Here is a 23139-nt window from a genome sequence, read left to right as displayed (position 1 = left end):
CCTACCCCCCTCCAAATTTTGAGACTAATTTTTCTCCTCATTTTGTTCTGTCCTTTTCAAGCCAAGTTTTCTCACATGACATTCTGTATATAATGTGCCATGATCTGGCTTCTTTCCGCAGCACTCTCTGCAGATTCCACCTCAAAACGTCGTCAGTAACATGTCTGATTGGCTTTGACCTTTCTACTGCTTTACCTCTTTGAAGCAATGGACTTTGGAACACAGCCTTCTTCTATACCTTCTATTCTTTCAAAACTCAGCTCACGTCTACCACTTCATGAGAGTTTTTCTTAACCCAGAAGACTGATCTGATTGTCCCTCCAGCTTGTCCTCATGTCTGCTGGGGCATGTGCCAGCAATCACACCTGCTGAGGCACTTAGTCTTCCTGACGGAACTGTAGTTTCTGGAGTGGTCAGGATCATGTCTTCAGAGCTTGCACCCCAGCCATGTGCCTGTACGTAGCTCAGTAACCAGAACATAGTCAACACTCAGTACATGCCTGATGAATGAACAGATGAGTGTGACCGTACTCAACTTGGTGAGGCCATTTTTTTATGAGTTTTATACTCTGGATTCTTTTCCTACCTTGCATTCTCTGACTTTTTTCCCTCTCATCTACTTGCCTGATTTCTTAGATCTTTTAACTTTAATTTGTTTCTCCATCTTTACATTAAGTTTTGGTGATACAGGACTGAACAAGAACAGGTAACTGTCTTTATGGCTTTATGTTTATGTGTTTTCCTCTGAAATTAGGCAGGTTTCTTAATCTTGCTGAAGTTATTTTCATCCTTAAGAAAGTAATATTATAGTTCTTTATAGAGTGGGGCTGGATCAAATGAGCATGTTTATTAATTGCTTAGCATTATGCCTGGCACAAATTCAGTTACCATTATATGGTAATAATTATAATAGTAATAAACCATATATTATATATATATTATTCATAATCAGATAATGTATGCATTATATAAAAATTATACTATTCTACAAACATTGTAAAAAAAGTAAATAATATACATCAATTGCTTTGTGCATCCATATATTTTTACGTGTGCTCCTTTTATTAAATCGTATGTTTTTCCTCTGTTTATTGTTTGCTTTTTACTTACCAAAAGCTTCTGTCCAAAAAAAGTCGAATGCTAAGGCTGCCCTGAGCAGAGTTCACTTTGGAAGAGGCTTTAATTGTAATGAATCTGTAAGAGCCAAGTTTAAGAATTGAGATAATCAGCAGCTGTGTATTTCTTTAAATTTTTATATTTAATGATTTATTTGAATTAACTGTTACCAGGTTTACATCTTCTAGATTAGTTTTTAGGCCTTTACTTTTCCTTGGCTGTGGGTGCTGACCAGCATGGTGGTAGGTATGATTGGGGGGTGTATGTGTATGTGTGTGTGTGTGCACGTGCGCGCATGGATAGGTGTGTGTGTATGCTCATGGATGTGCATGTATGAATGCATAATATTTCAAACACATGCTCAGTGATTGAGGCACTGTCAGGAAGTAAGCATGGAGACCATGTTGCTCGATGCCACAATAGTCCTGTTACTGCATCGTCACCACAGGATGCCATTAAAATAGTTATGAAGAATGTCAGTGTTCATTAATTTGGTTCTCTTCAGAGAACATTAGCCATGGGGAAAAGATACAGTAGAAATCTGAGAAGAGATGGAAGATAGGAGAGAAACCTGGCTTTTGAAGAATGATCTTTGATCTTTCAGAAGAGGAATACATATCAAGAGCTTATCTATGTGAAAGAATTTACATGCAAAGCAAATCAAGAACATAGATCTTGCTTATCTTTATAGTTTCATCTTAGATGGCAAGGAAAAGCCACGCTTCTCTATACAAAGGGATTTACATGTTTATGATAACTCAATTAGCCTTAGCAGGGGCTACCAGTATATGCTGGCTGTCTGGCCTCAAACTTTAATGCATGTGTATTTTCAAAGATAACTAAAAGATTTTGGGATTGAAATACAAAGAAAGAAGAGATAGAGAATTATCAAACATTGGGGATCAGCTTTAAAATTATAAAACCATATAGGTTCTGAAAAATTACTTCAGGAATATGCAGCTTTTTTTTTAAATATGAGAAAGCAAAATCATATCTTGTATGCCATTAAAGGTTACTGCGTTTTCCAAATTTATAGTTGCAAGTGATGGAAATTTTCTTTAACAAACTGAAGGATGCATTTGTAGTCTAAATGGTAGCTTTGAGAGTAGTTAGATATTTATGGAAAAATTATAAGAAGCAATGTGCTTTTAAAAAATTTTTTCAAAAATAGATATTGGTTAGGAAAACTACACTCTTTCACTCTTTGGTAATGCATATTCTGACTCATTCACACAGTCATTGTGGCACCTAAAGTGTTGCAAAATTAGACATTTATATGGAGATGGGCTATTGATGTAAAAAAAAAAAAAAGCTGAGGGCTAGGAATGATAAGGCATGAGTAGAGGGTTTTAAAAATGAGCTCTTTGTTTTCCACTCTTCATCATGCCTAGATCTCAGAGAGGTTTTGTCCAGTGAGAATAAAGAACCCATGAGAATTATGCAGGAATCACTGTCTGGTAAAAGGAATAGTTTTCCTTCAGTGACCAAGGGTGGGACCTGAAGTCTGCACTAGTCAGTGACGCTGTTTTATCGTCTTCATGCCAGGTGAAGATTTGCATAGGTGAAATGCCCACTTATTAGGAGAATTATATCCTGATTGAAATCCATAAGATGGTGCCCCTTTATCTTCTATCAGGGGATTTCATCTAATACTAGAAGGAGCAGTAAGATTCCATTAGTTTGTGACCAGTTATTCACTGGCCTGATCCTCAAGGTCATTGCCTTTCTTCAGTATTATTTGCTCAGTATCCTGCCTGCTACCCTTAAGTACTTACTTTGCCTATTGATATCTTACTAGATATTCATTCAGAAGTACCGATATTTCTTTCAGGGTTGATCTTATGACGCTACTGTATTTTTTCTTGCCTTTTAATTATTTTTTAACTGTTTATTTTGAAAAAATTTTAAACACATGCCGTGTATACACAATAGTAGAATCATTTTCTATGTTGCCGTCATACAGTTTCAATAATTACCAGCATTCTGCCATTCTTGGGTCATCTACATATACCACTCCCACTCGATTTTGATAAATTCTTAATAATAGACTATGAGATCTTTCAAGTTTGAAACTATAATATAAATATCTGTCTCTGTATAGACACCATACACGTATATATACAGATATATATGCATACACACAGATATATGTAGACACACACACCTACCCCTTTATTTTATTTTTTATTAAAATGTAACATACCCTCATTGTGGAGATAGCCAATGTTAATATTTTGATTACTGTGTAGATTCTGTCTCCCTTTGGTTTTTAAAAACATAACATGAAATTTGTTTATTGCTTTTAAACTTCATATTTTACCATGAATATTTTCCAATGTCCTTGAATGTTTTGAAAGTGTGATTTTTAAAGGCACTGTAATACTCCATCACATGGGTCTTCCATAATTTATTTTAACAGTTTGCAGCTGTCGACCACATCTTAAACTCCTTGCACATAAATACTTATCTGCATTTGCAAGGATGTTATTAGGATAGTTTCCTAGGGAATTATTAGGTGAAAGGCTCTTTATGTATCTTGCCAAATTGCTATCTAGGAAGGCTGTGCCAGTTTGTATTATTTTTATCTTATTAACATGGTAGTCGAAATAGTATCTGGTTGTGTTCTTTTAGAAATTGGCATTTTCTGGATTAATGACACTGAACATTTTTCATGTTCATGATTCTTATTGCATGTGTAAAATAAGGTGTTATCTGGAATTGCAGTGAATGGTACATGCCATTTAGTTTAGCTCCAAATCTAGTGCTTTGCAGCAATGATTAATTATTTTTAGTATTTCACAAATCAGTTTTTGCTGTTTTTGAACCCAGAATGTCTGCCTTAGTGCAAGTTACATTAGTTGAGAGTTGGTCTTATTTTACTTTTTGAGTATTATTTTTAAAAATTGTCACTCTGTATGATTTTCTCCCTTTATGTCATGTAACTTTATTGAGAAATGCAATTCAATCAGGAATAATTTCGCTTAGGTAAAACTTCTTTGTCCAAGAAATATACCGTCAGGTCCAAATAAATTTTAAGTTTTGAAAAAAAAATATTTATTTAGATAAAAATTTGTAATCCCTCAGAGTATTTGACTGGATTTGAAGCATAATTTACTTTTGGAATGAATTTAGAACTCTGTTGTTAAAGTACTGTGGTATAATTTGTATATCCAGTAGAATAAAAGTTGCCATTTTTACAAGTCAGTGTTTTAATGCTGATTTGGTACTTTTGCTATGTGAAATTCCTCACACTCCAGTATAGGAATTGAATGAAAACATATACCTTATTAAAATCGTAGAGGTAAGTATTTTCAGCTTCCTAAACAGCAGAGAATGCTTTTTTTCCCCACTTTTGGAATTACTCTGTTACCTACTTGTAAGTTGTAAATCCAAAAATAAAACTAGGATTTTATTAACATTTTCTGCCCTTCATTGCTTCCGTTCATACTTTGCTGAACTAAGTTCGAATATGTTGAAAAATAATTCCGTGCATTGTGTGTTGAAAATGATATTAAAAGTGTATGTGTTATGTGGAAGAAACAATCAAAACAGATCTACTCAGACATCAACAGGATATTATTACCCCAAAGAAATGACGACAGTTTGCCAGCTTGATGCGTAAAGGAAGGAAATTTACAAACATCTCCAAGAGAGGCATGTTGAACGGTTGAAGGAAATGAGGCACGTCCTGCTTTTATTGTGCTTGTTGCAGTGGGATTCCCAGAAGACTGAACAAGGCTGTCCTGAGACCTCTGTTTGGCAAAGATCTTGTTGATTCATATTTTATTTTTGTTTCAGTAAAGGTCTGCTATTGTTCAAATTTCTAATGTAGCTCATAAACACAAAGCCAATATCATTTCCTCTTCTACTGACTGATGTATACAAATAAATGAAAATCTACGGTCATCGTTAACTCATGTTCTGTTTCCATGGAGCGTAGGGGAGTAACAAGGAAGGCCCCTTGAAAGAAAGGCCTTTTAAAGTGGAGGTCTCAGTTCACAAACTTTAAAAGTTCATGAAGTAGTATTTTAGAATTTTAATCACCAGATATATTGGGGGAATTTATTACTTCCTATTCATATGGAAGAGGACAGTGGAGGTAAATATTTATGTAACTTGTATTTTAAAAGCTTAGTCTTGATTAAAATGTTTGATCTATCGACTTCTGAATCCTTAGAAGTTTGAATTGCTGGACATTTTTGACTGGGGCTTTTTACAAAGGCTTCTGGGTTGGAATGTGTGGTTCAGGATTTTGGTTTCAAATTTCTGTCAAGTTGGACACATATAAATGAGAAAGTAATGTGGAATATTATAAACATTTCTACTTTTTTAAGCTCTTAACTTTTTTTTTTTTTTTTTTTTGCTATCTCTATCAAAATGCCTGAAAATGTCATGACTCTTTAGACAGAGAAATAGAGGAATGGAAACCATTCTGGATCCTCTGCTGTGACTCAGTCAGTCTAAGGGGCAGACTGAGCGCTATATCTGGAGTTTTACGTTATGAATGTGCACCTTTAAGCTTGAGTCAGAGAATGTGGTTACTGTCGGCCTTACTCATTAAGAGGTGCTGCATAGAACATCATGGGGAGACTTGGCCTTGGTTTAGTAGAAATTTAAAGGAGACAAACATGAAAAGCAGTGTCAGAAAGTGGAAGACCAGTGTTAAAAATCTTTGGTTTTGCTTTCATTTCTCTTAATTATTTCTTAGAATTATTGCTTTAGATCATTTTCCCAGACATTTTCATGTATGAAGAATTCCAAAGAAAGTTATTATTTCAACTCTTGAAAGATACGCTTCAGGGTGAAGGTAGGGCTTGATTATCAAAGGAATTTCCCTGGCTGGAGTCCTAACAGTTTAACTTCCTGCGATTCCCCACACCCTCTTAACCTTTATTTTTGGCTCAGAACTTCAGTAATGTCTGGATTGATGGAATTCCTCTGGGAGACAGATTTGAGGGTCTAAAGGTGCTTCTCAATACAGATTTTGAGGAATGATACTAACTTATTAGAGGCACCGCTCTATTGTTTTAGTATAAAGGGGATGAGATTTTGGATGTCACATTAAGCCACTAGCCATTTTACTCTTGATGACCTTAGTTGCCTTTAAACTGTATGTTTAGTGGGGATCATTCTTTCAGCAATTCATTCTTTTTTAAATGCAGTTTGATTTGTAATTCTGGGGGCTGCCTCTACATGCTGTACTATCAAGAGAGACATCAAATATCTTCTGAGTAGTTTTCGACATAATGAATTAAAACTGAAAAAACAAGTAGTGATATTACCAACATCTTAACTGAGTATGTGGTGGTGGTGTTTGTGTGTTTGTGTGTGTGTGTCTGTCTGAGTGTTTTATGTTGCTGTACCTACTTGCTTTTAGGAAACTAGTTTTACCAGAGAAGAGAATAACTTAGATTATATCAAAATTTTTTTATGTAATAGTTTAAAAACCTGCCCTGTGTCTAGTACTCCTTTACGAAGTCCGCAAGACTTGGAGATAATAGTGGACAATAATGTTCCTTAAGGACTTACAGAAATAAGACACACACAGATATATTTAAATTCCAATTAATCTGATTTTTTAGTGAGGATTATTGAAGGGCTAACAACTTATATCAGACTTTGAAGGGCTAACAACTTATATCAGACTCAGAAATGGAGTTTTTTTCCTGTTTAAAATATGAAGAGATTTAATAACATACAGGAGTCTTGCTATGATTTTTGAGAGGAGATTTACTCTAATGTTTCAGATAATCTGTTTAACAGTTAATAAAAATATGATTTACATTTTGTTTGGATTTTTTAAAGTCAGCACATAATTTCTAAAAGTAAGCAAATTTCTTGTAGGGATGGTGAAATGAAACCTTGTAGCATTTAGCATGTATTGCGGTTTTGTTATTTGCAGTTTATTATTAAGTGTTCCTAGGAATAAAAGGATGTGCACAGCAACAATGTTTACTGTGCCGATTTCTGGTATTTTATAATTAAAGAGCAAGTGTGAGCTGGGGAGGGTGGGCTGGAAAGCATGGATTCTGGCTTTAAATCTCAGCTTGACCACTTACTACCTGTAACCTGGGGCAACAGTTATTTAATTTCTCTGTAAAATGAGGATAATACAAGTCCCTGCTTCATTGGGCTATGGGAATTAAATGAGTTAATGCGTCTAAAGCATTGAGAACAGTGTTCAGCCCATAGTAACTGCTCAGAGAGTATTTTTAAGCTATTAGCATGATCAAATTGAGAGAGGAGAAATATAATGGAGCAGTTTCTCAGTTCTTGTTAGAAATAATCATTGCATTTGAAAATTCAACAAAATATTAACATTCAAAACCCATTTTCAGAAGTGGTGGTGGTAGAATTGCTATAATGGAGGAAAATTTAGGAATGACAGCCTGGTTAAAAGAAAGGGCGGGTGGACCTGGAGTAGGTTATAGATCAATTTAAAGCAGCAAAGTTTTCTAAAGATGCTTCTAGTTTTACTTTAAATAAGAATGAGTTTACAGTTGCACATATAAAATAATAAGGTGTTATTTGCCAGAGGCATTTTGTTGGTGGGGGGGTGGTGTGGGAGAAAGTTTTGGGGTGTATTGCGTGTGTTGGGGGTACATTTCCCCTGTCACCTTTTTCCACTGTTGCTGGTCCTCTGGTCAGGAAGCCTCCCTTTCCCCCACTGGTTCTGTTATTTGTTCCTGGATAGCATCAACTTGAGGATGAGACTTTATAGGCAACACATTAGCCTCAGCGTCTCCTCCTGGTCATAGTCATTTCCAGGTTACATGGGTCAGTTTCTCCACCTTACTTGAGTGAATGCCTAGAAAGGCTAGTTCAGCCTAGAGAATTTTTAGGGGAATGGAGAAACTGAGGGTAACTCCTCAACACCAACACTTGAACCCAATCAATACTTGATAGATTGTACCCAGCACACACAATACACCCAGAAATCTTCTCCCTGATCCTCATCCAACTAAGTTTCAGCCAAAGTTAGAATTCAGTGGTTCCCTCTGTGTCTGCCCCTTAGCTGTTGCTGTTCAAGTGCAAAGGTGTTCATTTCTTTATCTACCCATGTGTAGTTGCCTAATATCCAACTAAACTGCATCAAAATATGTAACCCTTATGTAGGCAAAAAAGCTAATTAGAATACAGTAGAACCCCCACCCTTCTTATCTGTGGTTTCATTTTCTCTAGTTTTAGCTACTGTCCATCAACTGTGGTCCAAAAATATTAAATGGAAAATTCCAGAAATAACTCCTAAGTTCTAAATTGCTCGCCATTTTGCGTCATGTGATGAAATCTTGTGCTGTCCTTTGCCATCTCATCCGGGACGTGAATCCTTACTTTGTCCAGCAGATCCACACTCTAGATACTCCCTGCCTCTAAGTCACCTCTAGGTTTTCAGATTGACTGTTACTGTGGCAGTGCTCAGGTTCAAGTCACCCTTATTTGACTTAACTATGGCCCCAAAGCATAAAAGTAGTGAATCTGGCAATTCAGATATGCCAAAAGAAAGCCATAAAGTACGTCCTGTAAGTTACAAGGGAAAAGTTCCTCACTTAAGAAAAGGCCAGGCCTGGTGGCTCATGCCTGTAATACCAGCACTTTGGGAGGCCAGGGTGGGTGGATCACCTGAGGTCAAGAGATCGAGACCAGCCTGGCCAACATAGTGAAACCCCGTCTCTATTAAAAATACAAAAATTAGCCGGGCGTGGTGGCGGATGCCTGTAATCCCAGCTACTTGGGAGGCTGAGGCAAGAGAATTGCTTGAGCCCAGGGGGCGGAGGTTGCAATGAGCCGAGATTAGGCCACTGCACTCCAGCCTGGGTGACTGAGCGAGCCTCCGTCTCAAAAAAAAAAAAAAAGAAAAAAGAAAAAATATCATATGCTGAGGTTGCAGTATATTATAATTGTTCTGTTACTCTTAGTTATTGTTGTCAGTCTCTCACTGTGCCTGATATTTGATCTAAACTTTATCATAGGTATGTATACATAGGAAAAATCATAGTGTATATAGAATTTTGTGCTATCTGAGGTTTCAGGCATCCACTGGAGATCTTAAAACCTATCTAAAAACTCCCTCTCTTAGAGTGAGTACTGTGATTATGTTTAAATAAATGAATGCATGCTTGCTTGTGGAAGTATTTTTGTGTGTGGGGTGTGTATATGTATGTGTGTGTTTGTTGCATGTGGACATTTTAATGTGTGTATATTATCATAGCTGATGGTTTTCCTTTGGACATTTGGCTTCATTTTGTAGAAAGAAAATGCAGTTTTAGAATCAGGAAGGTGATTGGAGGATTCCGTCTGAATGTATGTGTGTATATAAATAAAATATATTATAAAAAGCCTGACTTGACTTGGGAACTGGGAAGTAGCAGCCTCAGGTCCTCCTAGGTTTATTGGAGTTACACTTACTAGCAAGTAGCCTAATCCTCTCTGCAAAGAGAGGAAGTACAGTTTTATGATAGCATCACGTGGGATGAGGATCATTGAACCAGAGAGAAACTGCTGCTGTTTGATTTCCACTGGAAGTCATCAGTATTTCTTGATCTAGAACAATGATAAAAAGTGATCTGGTCTTTAAGTAAAACTCGGATTTAAGGGTTTATCCTTAGAATCTGATCTTTAAAACTGGAAGCACAAGCTTTCCAGCTTTGAATTCACTCCATTTCAGAGATGAAGAAACCATTTCTCAAAGAGGTGTCTCTGTTGAGGTTTCACATCGAACAAGTCAGCTGAATCCAGGTCTAGTGTTATTTCCATGCAAATCTATTTGATTCTTCATTTTTGCAGTAATCTTTAGATTAAACCCACTCCTATACTGTTGGAGTAGTCAGGCACATGGACAGGGTGTATGTTTCCCAGATTTGAAAGTTGGTTCTCCATGTCATAGTTATTTGTTCTAGTTGCTTTTTTCTCAGTTTTCTTATCTGTACAGTGGCGGTAGTTATTTCATAGAATTATACTGAGGATGTGAGTACTCAGCATAAGTGTTAGCTATAATAATTATTATGTTATTAATGATTATGTAATTACTATGTATTGTTGATAGTAATATAATAATATATTGCTTTTTAGACACTTTAGTTAGCTATCCAGCAGATGACAATAAAAAGATGGTATTGAAGAGAAGGATTCCATAATTTTCTTGTGAAATTAGCGCCATAAATCATTGAACATCTTGCTTCATTTTTGTGTGAATTATTTGGATTGACTAAGTACTCTTGGTACTGGACTGAGTTACCATCTGCTGTGTTTTGCTTCCGTAGGTCAGCCTTATTCTCCTAGGGAATGGCAAGGTGGAAAAAAATGCCAATAACCTAACCCCAAAATGTATCCTTACTGTCCTGTTCACATTTATAGGACAGTTTTATTGCTGTAGGTAAGACGGATAACTGGGCACTATTCCAACATCTTGGCAGCTTTCCTTTTTCAAGGTACTAATATTAGGATTAGCATGTTGTTTTAAAGCCATTGCCTTTCTGCACCTTATAATTGCTTGCTCTTGGGGGAGGCTTGGAACATTTGAATTAGGGTTTTTTTCTGCCAAATATGGGAGAGGGTGTCTGTTTTGTTTTAATACTTCAATTGGTTTTTTAAGTTGGCACTACAGTCCATTTTGCCAAAAGACAACGCAAATTACAGGCAGTGTGGGCACACTGTGTATGGTGGGACAGACTCAGAGAGGGGCAGCGAGTATGCGTGAGCGAGAATGTTATAGCTCTGTCAGTGTTTGTATGTGTGCCTCAGTTTATTTTTGGTATTGATACCAATGTTCGGCGATACAGTGATTTGCCTCATCTATTTTGTTTCTAAATCAAAGCCTTGGCAGATTAAAATGACAAGGAAAAGATTAAATTGTTAATGGTATAATCATATTTTTCTCTAAAGCATTGAAGAATTATAGTGTCTCTACTTATTAGCATGTGTTCACTTTAGTGATTGAAATGTTAGCTAGTTTTACTCAAATATTAGTAGGATTTCTAATTTTCATAGGAGAGCCCAGTGCCACAAAAGTGACTGGTAACTAGTAGTCTTCAGTTTTCATCTTCATATAACTGTCGTGAGGATTCAAGGAAGGAGCTGGGAAATGGTTTCATCTTCATAGATGCTCAGCAGATGTGAGTTCTGTTTTCTCCCATGTGTACATTTCTTATCTTTTTGTAGGCTTCATGGGAGCGGCATTTATGGATTCAGACTTACATTGTTGACAATGGCCTTGCTACCTGATAGATGATCAGTAAGTTACAGAATGAATACATATTTATAAGAGCAGCAGAGATAGGAGTACATTAGGGCAATTAGAATAGATTCCTTTTTTTTATTTTTTTATTTTTTTGAGACAGAGTCTGTCGCCAAGGGTAGAGTGAGGTGGATCCATCTCACTGCAACTTCTGCCTCCTGGGTTCAAGTGATTCTTGTGCCTCAGCCTCCCCAGTAGGTGGATTACAGGCATGTGCCACCATGCATGGCTAATTTTTATATTTTCAGTAGACACCGGGTTTTACCATGTTGGCCAGGCTGGTCTCAAACTCCTGGCCTCAGGTGATCCACCTACCTTGGCCTCCCAAAGTGCTGGGATTATAGGCATGAGCCACAGTGCCCGGGCATTAGAATAGATTGCAAAGAAAAGTTGACTATGTCATTCTCTGCTCCCTCCTGTATGTTGTTAAGTCTACGGGGCCATGTTAGTACTATTGCCTAAAGAAACGGAGTTCCCCAAGAATGTGTTAGGAATAACAAAAATTCTGTACTTTGATCTGAAAATGGTGGTTCTTGAGCTGGTTATTTTTCTAGGTATTGGTGGAAGTTATGAGTCAGAGTTAGGTACTCATTCATGGATAACACAAGGACTTCTGTCAGAGATCTGGATGCTATCACTAGAATCTCTGTTTACCCTCTTGGGCCCAGTTTATTTGTCTCTTCTATGAGGAGGAGTATACCTGTTTGGCCTTCCTCTTAGGTTGCTTTTGAGAATGAATGAAATAATATGTGAAAATTCTGTTCATAATTGTAGAAGATGCCTAGTGATGATGATGATGATGATGATGAGGATGATGATGACGAAATTGATGGTGCCCAAAATATGAAGAGTCTAGACTGAATTTTTGGCTTTCTAACTTCAAATTTTCAGGAATGCATGATGATAAAAAAATTGTTATTTCTGATATCTACTGCATTGTTACTATAGACCTTCAAAGTTTGACACAAATAACTAAATTATTTTGTTTTGTTGGTGAGGATCACTTTTATTTTAGCTGTGTAGCCTGTCAAAATAACCTTGCATGAGGATTCTCAAAGTTATACTACGTTTCACTAGTAACTAAGGCAGTTCCATAAAAAAGACATTTAGAATGAATAAGGATAAATCAAAAGTAATTCATATCCATTGGTAAGGAGGTGGCACATACCAAGTGTCAAATGTAGACGTTTTAGAAATTGAAGTGTTACCATGGAATCAAAGTATTCCACTGTAAGGTTGAATATCTGAAGATACCTACTTTAAGCCGTCTGTTAAGATGAAGTTGATATTCATTTTACATATCCTGCTTGAAACCTCTTATGCTGTGAAATTTTCCTGTCTATTAAGAATAGTTTTAGAAAAATGAATTAGCTAATTCCTTAACTTGTGTGTAACTTGAATGTAAGTTCCTTTCCTTAACTTGTATGAAAATCAGTTCTCCTTTGTGAAAAGCATGAGATATACCTCCTATTTTATGTTGACGTTGGTTGCATTTTCAAAGTCAGAGTTTTACATTTATGTGCCCCTATATTGTCTAGCTTTGTAATCCCCACTTTAAAAGGCATCCCAAAATAGCAACAGAAGAATAAATTGTGACTTGGGTGTATTAGATTTGTATGATCTTGTTTATTGAGCTGCTTTGTTATTTAGTTACCAAGGATGATGTAAGCTTCTCATCCAAGCTTTCCTTTACTATGCTGCATTGTCCTTTAAATGTCATGAGAATACAAATATTTTCAAGGTAGCAGTGGGGAACAATCTAGATGAGATGACCAAAAGGACATCTCATATGAAACTGCAGTGAGCAAAGGTTTATTGGTCTTTGGATCTCTCAATAGAGTGACTTCAGATATCTAAATATAGTGAAAACCAGAATTCAGTGACTTTAGATTTAAGACCATAACGGGTTGTAACATCTAACTCCTTTTCTGTCTAATGAAAAAAAAAAAAAAAATGGCCACAACAATGCGCTGGATATCAGAAATAGAAACTTTTCATCGTCATGCATTCCTGGAAATACCAAGTTAGAAAGGCATAAAAGAATAGAGAGAAAAAAACCTGTCATAGTGTATCTACCTTGGTTACTGTTTTTCACTTAGGGGATTGCAAATTCATATGAGAATTGCTGAGAGAAACAATTAAGTTAGAGCAAATACTCTCCTTTCATTGTTACAGCCTGTAAAATGCTATTTGTGAGTTGCTACTTAATCTATCACCATTTCTCTTTTTCCACTTCATTGTTAGTGTTTGTATGATTGGGGTGGGCGGGGGTCTTCTGGATGGGGTTGCTCACACTCCACAAAGCCTTATCCCCCTTCTGTTGAAAGAAGACACAGCTGAAATCAGTCTCTTTGCCTTTTCATGATATAGGGATGCGGTGGAATCAAAGCAGGCAGGATGAAAGCCCAAAAGCTTCCTGTTTCCAGCTGTTTTCCTCAGCGAAGGTTTTTTTTTTTTCTTTTTTTTTTTTCTCTCAAAGATGATGCTTCCTTTCAAGGGGTTTTTAATCTGCTAACTGTTTCCTCAGTTTATTTCACCACAGTAAAATGTGTTTCCTTTAGGTCATATCTGTCTCTTTTAAAACCCAACCTGTCCTTTTCAGCCGTGTTAGTTGCTACTCAAAAGAACAAACGTGATTTATAAAAGTCCTTTTAATGAGGTACAAAGACCAATAAACCTTTGCCACTGGAGTTTCATCTTTTTGGTTGCTTTATTTTCATTTATGAAAAATGTGAGTTGTCAAAAAGCCATTGAGAACACTATTAATTTGACCATTTAATATTTGTAAACAAAGCCGTTAAGAATAAAATATGTTGTTATGGCCTTAAGGTTGGTTTTTTTTTTTCCCTTCCGAATGCAGTATAATGATATGTAATTTGTTTAATGTAAATTCTTTAAAATTAAGGCACTGGAAACTGCATAAATGCTAAAATGAATATTAAGAGTGGCTTGATTTATTAAGTGATAATGTGCTTGAAAATATGGCTTTTTTGCACTGATGTTTATTGCTTCACTTTTCGCATTGATGTTGTTTTGGAATTTTCATTTCTAAATTCTGCATCCTCTGGGGATAAATGAAACATAAAAATGAATTCTTTTAATCACTCATTAAACATAATCTCTAACTAGACCTTTCACCCATTTCCTAGATCTTCAAGGGTTCTCAATAATCATAATCATTATACATTGATTTATAAAGGAGTATCAGAGTGAGTCAGAATTTTTCTGTTTCTTTATCACTTGTCCTTCCCCAAATATCCACACTGACCTAAACGTAGAAGAATTTATCAGCAAGAAAATTCACATTGTTGCCTGTTATTTGAGCTAATTCTTTGTGATATAATGAAGCCAGTGGCATATGGGGGAGAACCACCTCATTTCATTTTCACTTTAATGCTAACTCTAACATATGCTTTTGAATTGAAGTGGGGTCCCAAATGCCAATATATGTTAAAAGAATTAAGCACTTTAAAAAAGAGAAAGTTTTCCCTTATTTACTCCTGTTGCCCACTCTCTTGAGGGTGAGAGGCTGATAGCGCTTAAAAACATGAGCATGTCTATTTTATCTGTACTGTTTAATAGAGAGCTATGAAAAAAATGGCAATTAACATATTCAGACAGAAAATCATCCTGGCTGAATGACTCATTAAATAGTCGTATAAACAGGATGTGCCGAAATGAACTGGTTCAGAATTTAGTTCCATTGGTCTTTTCAGCACACACTGCTCATTATCAGCACTTTAAGAAGCAGACTTGTGGGTGCTTAGAGGACACTTACATTTCTTTTCTCTTTATTTTTTTCTTAAACACTTCTCCCCTCCTCCACTCCTTTCCCGTGCTATTCCTAATTCTTTGGCAGGCTAAGATTACTCTTCCAAACATGAAGCATTCTGTTGGAAATCGAGTTAGGGGTAAGAGCATCTGACTTTCATCCAGGTCAGTGGTCCTAATCCCAGATGACAATCAAAATGTATTTGAAGATTTTTTTTTTTTTTTTTTTTTTTTTTTTTGAGACAGAGTCTCCGTCTGTTGCCCAGGCTGGAGTGCAATGGCAAATCTTGGCTCGCTGCAGCCTCTGCCTCCCAGGTTCAAGTGATTCTCCTGCCTCAGCCTCCGAGTAGCTGGGATTACAGGCGTGTACCACCATGCCTGGCTAATTTTTGTATTTTTAGTAGAGACGGGGCTTCACCATGTTGGCCAGGCTGGTCTCAAACTCCTGACCTCGTGTGATCTGCCCACCTCAGCCTCCCAAAGTGCTGGGATTACAAGCGTGAGCCACTGTGCCTGGCCGTATTTTTAAAATATGCAGACATTGCTGAACCTCATTTTTTTGGGCTTCCCATTCAGTAGGTCTAGAGGCAAGGCCTAGAGGCAAGGCCTGGTAGTCCGTATTTTAATAAAAGCTCCCAATAGGATTCAGATAGCCAGCCGGACTTGGAAACTACTCACTGATTTGTGTCCCCTCATAGTAAAAATGCTCTTTCCCCAGGTACACGATATATGGCCATCTGGCCTCGATATCAGTGGTTTGCAGACCTGGCTGCAAATTAGAGTCACCTGGGGAGGTTGGCGAAGAACTACTGATGTTTGACCTCACCCCCAATTAAATTGGGGAGGGAGGGGGAGTTAAAACCTCCCCAGGTGATTCTAATGTACAGTCAAGTTAGAGTACTTCTGTCCTATATAAACAGATGGAGCTAGGTTTAGCTGAAAAAGTCTAGTTTTCTTTTAGAATATGCTTTACCCTGTGCTAAAACTCTGTTACTGTGCCTCCCTAACCACACACACAGGCTTAAAAGTATTGCCTCTACTAAGGCTTTCACATTTATTGGTACCCTGTTCTCAGGTGGAATAGAATGCTAGGCTCTCACGATGTATCAGATTCCTGTTTCTTCCTACCTGAGTACCACATCTGTGATGTGCAGATGTGTTGGTATAGCATGAGCACCCCACAAAGGCTAAGTAATAAGGATGAAGAACAAAATTGCAGTTTAGCAAAGGAAGGAGCATCCATCTTTTGAGTCCCTGTATACTCCAAGACAAATTCTGAATAAACAAGTTTCTTCTTTAGCAAGTTGTGATATTAAATGGGTGCCTTTCATTACATTGGCTGACATTTGCATTTCTTGGACCCGTTCTGGAAAAGGGTCTGAGATGAACCCATTGTTGAAGATCTAAAAAACAAACACTTTCGCCATGTCAAGGGAAAGAGGAAAGATTTCCATAAGCATAATCTTGTATTATAGATGGTACGTGAAAACTCTACGTCCTAGCTGCCCACAGGGATTTCAGGGGTACTTTAAGGGGTACTTACAAATAAAAGGAAGAAGATATATTACATCACATTCCCGTTACCAAGGAGAACCTCATCCTCTCTAGGAAAGGGTTCTCTCCTGTCTTACGTGTGACTTTCCACCTACTAAGTCCCCTTGAAGTGACTGAGCAAAGACACTCTTACAACACTAAGCCGTTGGTGCTAGAAGTGGAAGTAGACGGAGCCCTTGAGGTTCAGGTGCCAGGTCCTTTATCTCTGATGGCTTGGGAAACAAAAGTCAGCAGCCATTTCTCTTCACTAGAGACTCTGAGGAGGTAAAAAGGGGGGGATTCACGAAGTCATCTTGATTTTTCCATATCTTATGGTGAAGTCTTGTGGTAGACCCCAGCACCCTGATGGTTAGTCTCACGCTTGTAAGTTTACATAAGGCTTTCCCAAGAGACTGACATCCAGAGCGCTTGCCTTAGAGAAGACTGCTGACCATGGTCATGACACTGGAAGGTGTTACGACTGGCAAGTCTACTCTGGTATGGCAGGAACCCTGGGCCCCCGAATAAGGGAGGTGATTATGCTTTAAAGTCTAGGCTTTCCGATGTGTAGGGCTTGTGGGACTCACTGTCAGGGTTGTGTAAGGCACGGGCCATGACTTGCAGAAGTCTGAGTGTGTGAGCACCCTCTTAAATATTGCCCCCAGGTGCTTTACTTGCTTAACCCAGGACCCAGCCCTGGCAGGGAGCAACAGCAGGCGGGAAAACCATTGATAATTTAGGTCTTCACATCTTATGCTTCATTTAATGTGGTTGATAAAGAGCCTCCTTGTAAAAATATCTTGGTGTAGACTCCCAGGGAAGGAAACACTTGTGTGACTGACAAGCCGGCAGTGCCCATGGCCACGTGTGTCACCCTGGTGGAGGATAATCGTCCTATTATTTTTTGTCAGTAGGTATAACAAGTGGGTAGTGCTTTGTGTATTCCACTGTGATGAATTAATTTTGTGTTCATTGTAGTAGCACTGATCATAATGAATTAATTTGGTATTCATGTGGATGTCAGAGGTTTTTTTTTTTTTCTTTTTTTTCCCTTCCAATTTCATGTAGCTTTAGTTAATGGATACTTTAAAGTACAGTACATCTGATCTGATTCTGTTCTCTCATTCACTTCTCGTAATTTCCCCCCCACTGGATATTGTGAGGTATTCTGTTTTTAAAACATATTTAACTTGATCTTTAAATAATTAATGTTTTAATAGCTTTACATGACCTCAAACATTCCTCCTGCTTTTAATTTATAAAATAAGGAAACTAAGGTAAATAGTTATAACAAATATAACTGCTAGGTTGAATGATATACTTAATAACTTGTATATTTTAGTTTGGTTTAAAAAGATCTGAACTAATCATTTGTAATTTGTAGCCTTATTGAAGACAAATATTGCATCCCCTTATGCAAATATGAAATAATGAAAACTGCGTGCCGTATATAATAGTTTGCTCTTATTTTAATTTCTTCTCTCTTCTTTCCCTCATAGACGAGATTGATAAATGTATGTGCATATATTATTTATCTGTTCATGGAAGGACATGTAATTGACTATTAGATATGGTAATTGCATAAATATATCTCCAAGCTCATTTCCTTTTCTGTTTATAAAATAAATATTTTTGTTAAATTGGAATATACACTGAAATAGAAGTGCCTAATTTAGGATCGAGAAACCAGGTACCCAGACAAAAATCAAACAAAATTCTAGGAACCTTTTGACAAATTTGTTCTATAACCTATATGCGTTAAAAAAATTTGTTCATCATGTTTGCTGACTATTGAAGATACTTCTAATAGAACAAGGGTTTCCTTCATCACTAACACACCTGCTCGGCTGATTTGCTCCTGGTGGAGATGTGGTTGAACCTTAAGAAAGAACGATGTTTTTTGCCTTACGAGTATCAAGATGGCATTTTTGGTCTTTCTTTAAATTTAAACTTGGAAATGGTATCCTCCATGTATTCTCTCATGGCTTTAAACTTTTTTTTTTTCCTTGTAATTTGACAGCTCTTGTTCAGTTTGATTCTCAGCAGCAGCTGTATTCCATTGTAGACTGCTGTGTTTCAGCAGTTGGTGGATCCTGTATATATTTTACTATTTAGCGTATATAAAGAAGTTGGGACTCTTGCAAATGGCAAGGACCATATAACTGGGTTACTATGGCTTTCATTATTTTTGTTATTATTGTGACAGATTGTACAGTAATGTACTAACAAAGATTTATGGCATCATACAGCAGTAGGAAATGTTGGAATAGAGGAGAAAACTCATGTTAAAACAAATGTCTGTAATAATAAGAGGAAAACAAAACTTCAAAAAAGCTCTGAAAATTGTTTCTAGTGTAAATATTTTTATTAACATTTGTTATGGTTGAAGATCTTGAGAACAATTGTTTATGCATTTCTGCAATTTAGATTATGCTCTATGCCTATTTGTGCATCATCGTTCTTAGGAGATTGTTCTTTTCTTTCTTCTGTGTGTGTGTGTGTTTTTTTTTTTTTAGTTTTTTTGTTTTACTGGAACATACAGGTATTGAATATGCAATGAACAGAAAATGTATGGAGGGCAGAATTATGAGTATCTGAGGAAAGTTTAATTACTTTTATAATTTAGATAAGCTTCATAATTTATTGTAACACGCTGTACTTTGGCACAATTTGTAACAATTATAAAGCCCTTGAATTTAGGTTCTTTACTTGGCAGCCATCAACAGAGTAAGCTGTATGAAAACTTTAAGCATTTACTTTCCTTCCTCCGCCTTGCATTAAAGGCTTGTGCTGTAGTGGTTTTGTTGCTCCCATTTTCGTTTGCCACATCTCTGGGTTTTCTGTATCACAGTATAGTAGGCTTGTGGTTATACACTAGGAAGCAGACGAAGAGAGGACCTGAAGATACCTCCTGATGCTCAAACCTAGGAAAGGGAAAAATGGGGAAGAACTCAGATGACTCTTGAAAATGATTCTTGCCTCAATTAAAAAGACCTCGCTATTCACTTCCATATAAAGGACATATCCTGAATTATTCGAACAATTCAGAAATCAACATTTAAAAAAATGAACATAAATTCCTTTTCATAATGAAAGAGCAGTGTAAAATGGCTCTTTTCTTAGACCTAGATTATATTACTGTTAAAGGAATTGCTGCCTAGTATACAATTTTTTGATGTTGTTGTTTTCTACGACATCAATCTTATTTGTTGTCCTTTTTTGTCATGCCTGTTAAATGTGTATTTTTCTGCATTGATGTTGAAACTAATGTACAAAGTGTGACATTTCCAAAAACTGGTTTGGTTGTTCCTAAAAACATTTGTCCTTAAAAAATATATTTATTTGCAGCCCAGGAATTTTTAGATTCACATTTTTCTTTTAATGACTAAACTGTAGAACAGAATTAGCTCTCATAAAACCTTGTACTTGCTGAGCAACTCTCATAATTAAATGATTATAACGATTTTGTGTGACACTTTGAACTTCTAAAGTTCTTTCACATCTATGTATGTTTAGGACAAGATTTAAAAATTAAATTATTCTACAGTTGGAGTAGAAATAAGTGGCCAATTATCCAGCTTTTGTACCTCAAATACCTTCCTTTTTTCTTTTTTCCAAATACCTCCTTATATTCTCCACCGACTTTGTGGGCTGCCTGAGTGTGACAGAAATGGGAACTTTAGTTACGACTTTTGATTCTCTTGTATTAGTGTAGGTTTCTGGTAAGTCACTTGGTGCAAAACACTGAAAAAACTTACCTATTGGCTTAAATGAGTCAACAGTCTGAATCAAACAGGTTGTGAACTGGTTAAAATAATAAACCAGTAACCCTGTGGTTGAGCTCTTGATGATTAAGGAACCAGACCTAAGAATGCATTTATAGTCTTTTAAAAGAAAGACTGCCACTTCTTTGAGCTGTGTTGCTTTGTGTAGATTTCTTTCTTTCTTTTTTTTTTTTAAAGAAAGGCTTCATTATCTGTTTCAGATCTTCATAGATGTTGCAATAAGATACTCCTTTCTATTAGTATAGGATTGAAAGGATCAAAGTTAATAATTTTAACTGAGACACTTTAAAACAACAAAATAGTTTATTATCTCTTTCCTTTTCAAGATTTATGTTCTTACAAGGGTACAAGATTCCTGATTGAATGTGGTCCTACTGGTAAGGATCCCATGTAATAGAATAGTAATTCCCCTGTCTTGCATTCTCTGGTTTGTTTTAATGTTGCAAGTGAATGTGTTCTGCTGTGCAAATAAACGTAGTTCTCTTATTCACATTCCTGATGACTTGCATCCTTAAACCCTTTTGGTCAGGGTATTATTGTCCTTTATCCTGAAAAATGTCTGTGATTGTAGTGCCCTAATACTATAAATCAATGGGGACTGAATTCAGCGCCTGCTAAGTAGTGTGAGGCAACCCTTTAAATGCAAATGCATCAGGGCTAGTTTTAATGTAATTTTAATAAGGCTGAAACCATTTTGAAGTAGACTTAAATCATAATACTAATCTTAAAAGACTCTCTATTTAGCTAAGAAGTCCCTTTATTCTCACTGGCCATTTTTCCTCTGTGTGCATGCAAACCACCTTTCATGTGATTCCACAGTTTTTCATTTTTTTTTTTTTCTCAAATAGAATATATGTACAGTTTGTGGTTACTGTATTAGTTGGAGAAGAGCATATATTGACTAAAATTGCCTTCTTTTTCTTCCTGTTTGTACATGCCTGAGTAATCCGTGTGTGTGTGTGTGTCTGTGTGTGTGTGTCCATAATATTTCAAACAAATTGCTATGTTTTGTTCAGAGAAGTAAAAATCTAGCCCCCAATGCTTACTGAAGTAGTTATTTAAGACTATGATATTTAAATAGGGGAGTAAATGCAAAGTAATATAAAAATGAGGAAAACATTTACAAAATCAAGCCTGACCTCAAGTCCAATATTTTTCAATCTTCTAAGCCTCTTGTTTTCACCAATTCACATTGTTTCAATGTATGTGGAATATATCTTGCTGTTTATATTTGGGTTGATGGGACAGGTGCAGGATCTTTGATCTGGGGAAATAAAGTTGGATTAGGGACTAGCTTAACTGGTCTACAAAAACTGTAGACTACAGACACTGAAGGCAAGAACCTACCGCCACATCTGTTGCAGAGAGACAAAGGCATTTTGCTTTTTGGATATTTTACCTGGGATATGTAGTTTGTGTATTTGTGTAATTGTGTATTAATTTACACAAATTTAAGTAAAGAATATATTAATAAGATTCATCAAATAATTTATAAATTAATTTTCCGACATTTTTCTGTGTTCAGGAATTATCAAGGAGATGTGTAAATATTGAAGCCTATACTATATTCCATTTATTAGCTTTTAATGTATTTCATATAATTCACAAAACAGTAATTTATCATTTACATTACTCCCCTTTTCCTATTGAGCCTTCTGAAAGAATAATGTAGACTAGCATTAAAAAAAAATCTTGTTTCAAGACGTGTTAATAGAAATTTTATTTTCAGTACATTCTGCATTAAATATTGTAAAACACCCCTAGAGAGTGATATTACTTGTAATGATTCCCAAGTTGCTTTGACCAGAGAACTCCATTTTTCATGAAATACCTCCCACGTGGAACATTCTGCAGAAGACAGTTTTGTGAAATGCTAACTGAGCCCAAAAGCTTTTTTAAATTAAGGCCTTTCAGGTTGGTAGTGGTATTTAGTTTCTTATTTTTTTAAATAGACTTTGTTTAGGACAGTTTCCTAGGGTTGCTGTGCCACTCATGCTAACTGTCCTGTCCTCTTGAAAAATACTACTTGTGACATGTGAACAGAATGGAGGTCTTCTACCCGAATATTTTAATACCGGATAATAGCTGTATCTTCTCAGATATTGATAGCTACGTCAATGGAGATGTGAAATTGACTTCTATCAATGGCTTTTGTCCATTCTTCAAGAGAGGCCTGTCTTTGTGGGTGGAGGTGTTGGTGGATATGTGTATGTGTCTCCTCCTCTTACCCTCTTAACAGTTTGGTCACAGTCGTGACCAGTGAGTATAGAGCAGAGCCTTGACAATGCACCTGGCTTTGGGCTCCAGCCGGATAGTATGAATGAGTGAAGCAGATGCTAAGGAGAGGTGAGTTTAGGGTAACTGGGGCAAGCGTGCCCCCTCATTAATTCAGTCAGCATCTCCAAGAATCCTGTGCAAGGCAAGTAAGATCTATCTCAGGACCAGCAATATCTCACCCTTGGTATGAAGATGAGAAGTCAGGAGACTTGAGCTGTAGGTTTGGTTGTCTCCCTGCCCTGGCAGACTTGCCTAATTTACAGCAAGTAGAAAATAATCTGTGTCTTGTTCAGATCTAAATAACAATGCTTTAACAGTACTATAGAATATTTGTTAAAAAGAACATATTAATTATGTTTTTAGAAGCTTCTGTAAGGAAGAAAGAAGTTTGACCCCCCAACTTTTCTCTTTTCTAGAACTGCA

General features: G+C 36.6%; 1 protein-coding gene across 21 annotated transcripts in view; it reads left to right on the top strand.

The window, feature by feature from the left end:
• TCF4 (transcription factor 4) overlaps positions 1-23139 on the top strand; it is a 366024-nt gene that overhangs the window by 73840 nt on the left and 269045 nt on the right. The window contains exon 1 of one of the 21 annotated variants that reach the window (XM_031658848.1): positions 3329-5215. The exons of 19 other annotated variants lie outside the window; for them this stretch is intronic. In XM_031658848.1, the coding sequence (XP_031514708.1) occupies positions 5197-5215 (19 nt within the window). In that variant the 5' untranslated portion in view covers positions 3329-5196. Of the gene's footprint in view, positions 1-3328; positions 5216-23139 lie in introns of those variants that run through there. One more of the 21 variants, XM_031658847.1, reaches the window with a different exon arrangement.

Source organism: Papio anubis, chromosome 19, assembly GCF_008728515.1.
Source record: "Papio anubis isolate 15944 chromosome 19, Panubis1.0, whole genome shotgun sequence".
In the NCBI taxonomy this organism is placed as follows: domain Eukaryota; kingdom Metazoa; phylum Chordata; class Mammalia; order Primates; family Cercopithecidae; genus Papio; species Papio anubis.
The sequence above is the reverse complement of the archived record's forward strand: the minus strand, read 5'-3'. Positions and strand labels throughout refer to the sequence as shown.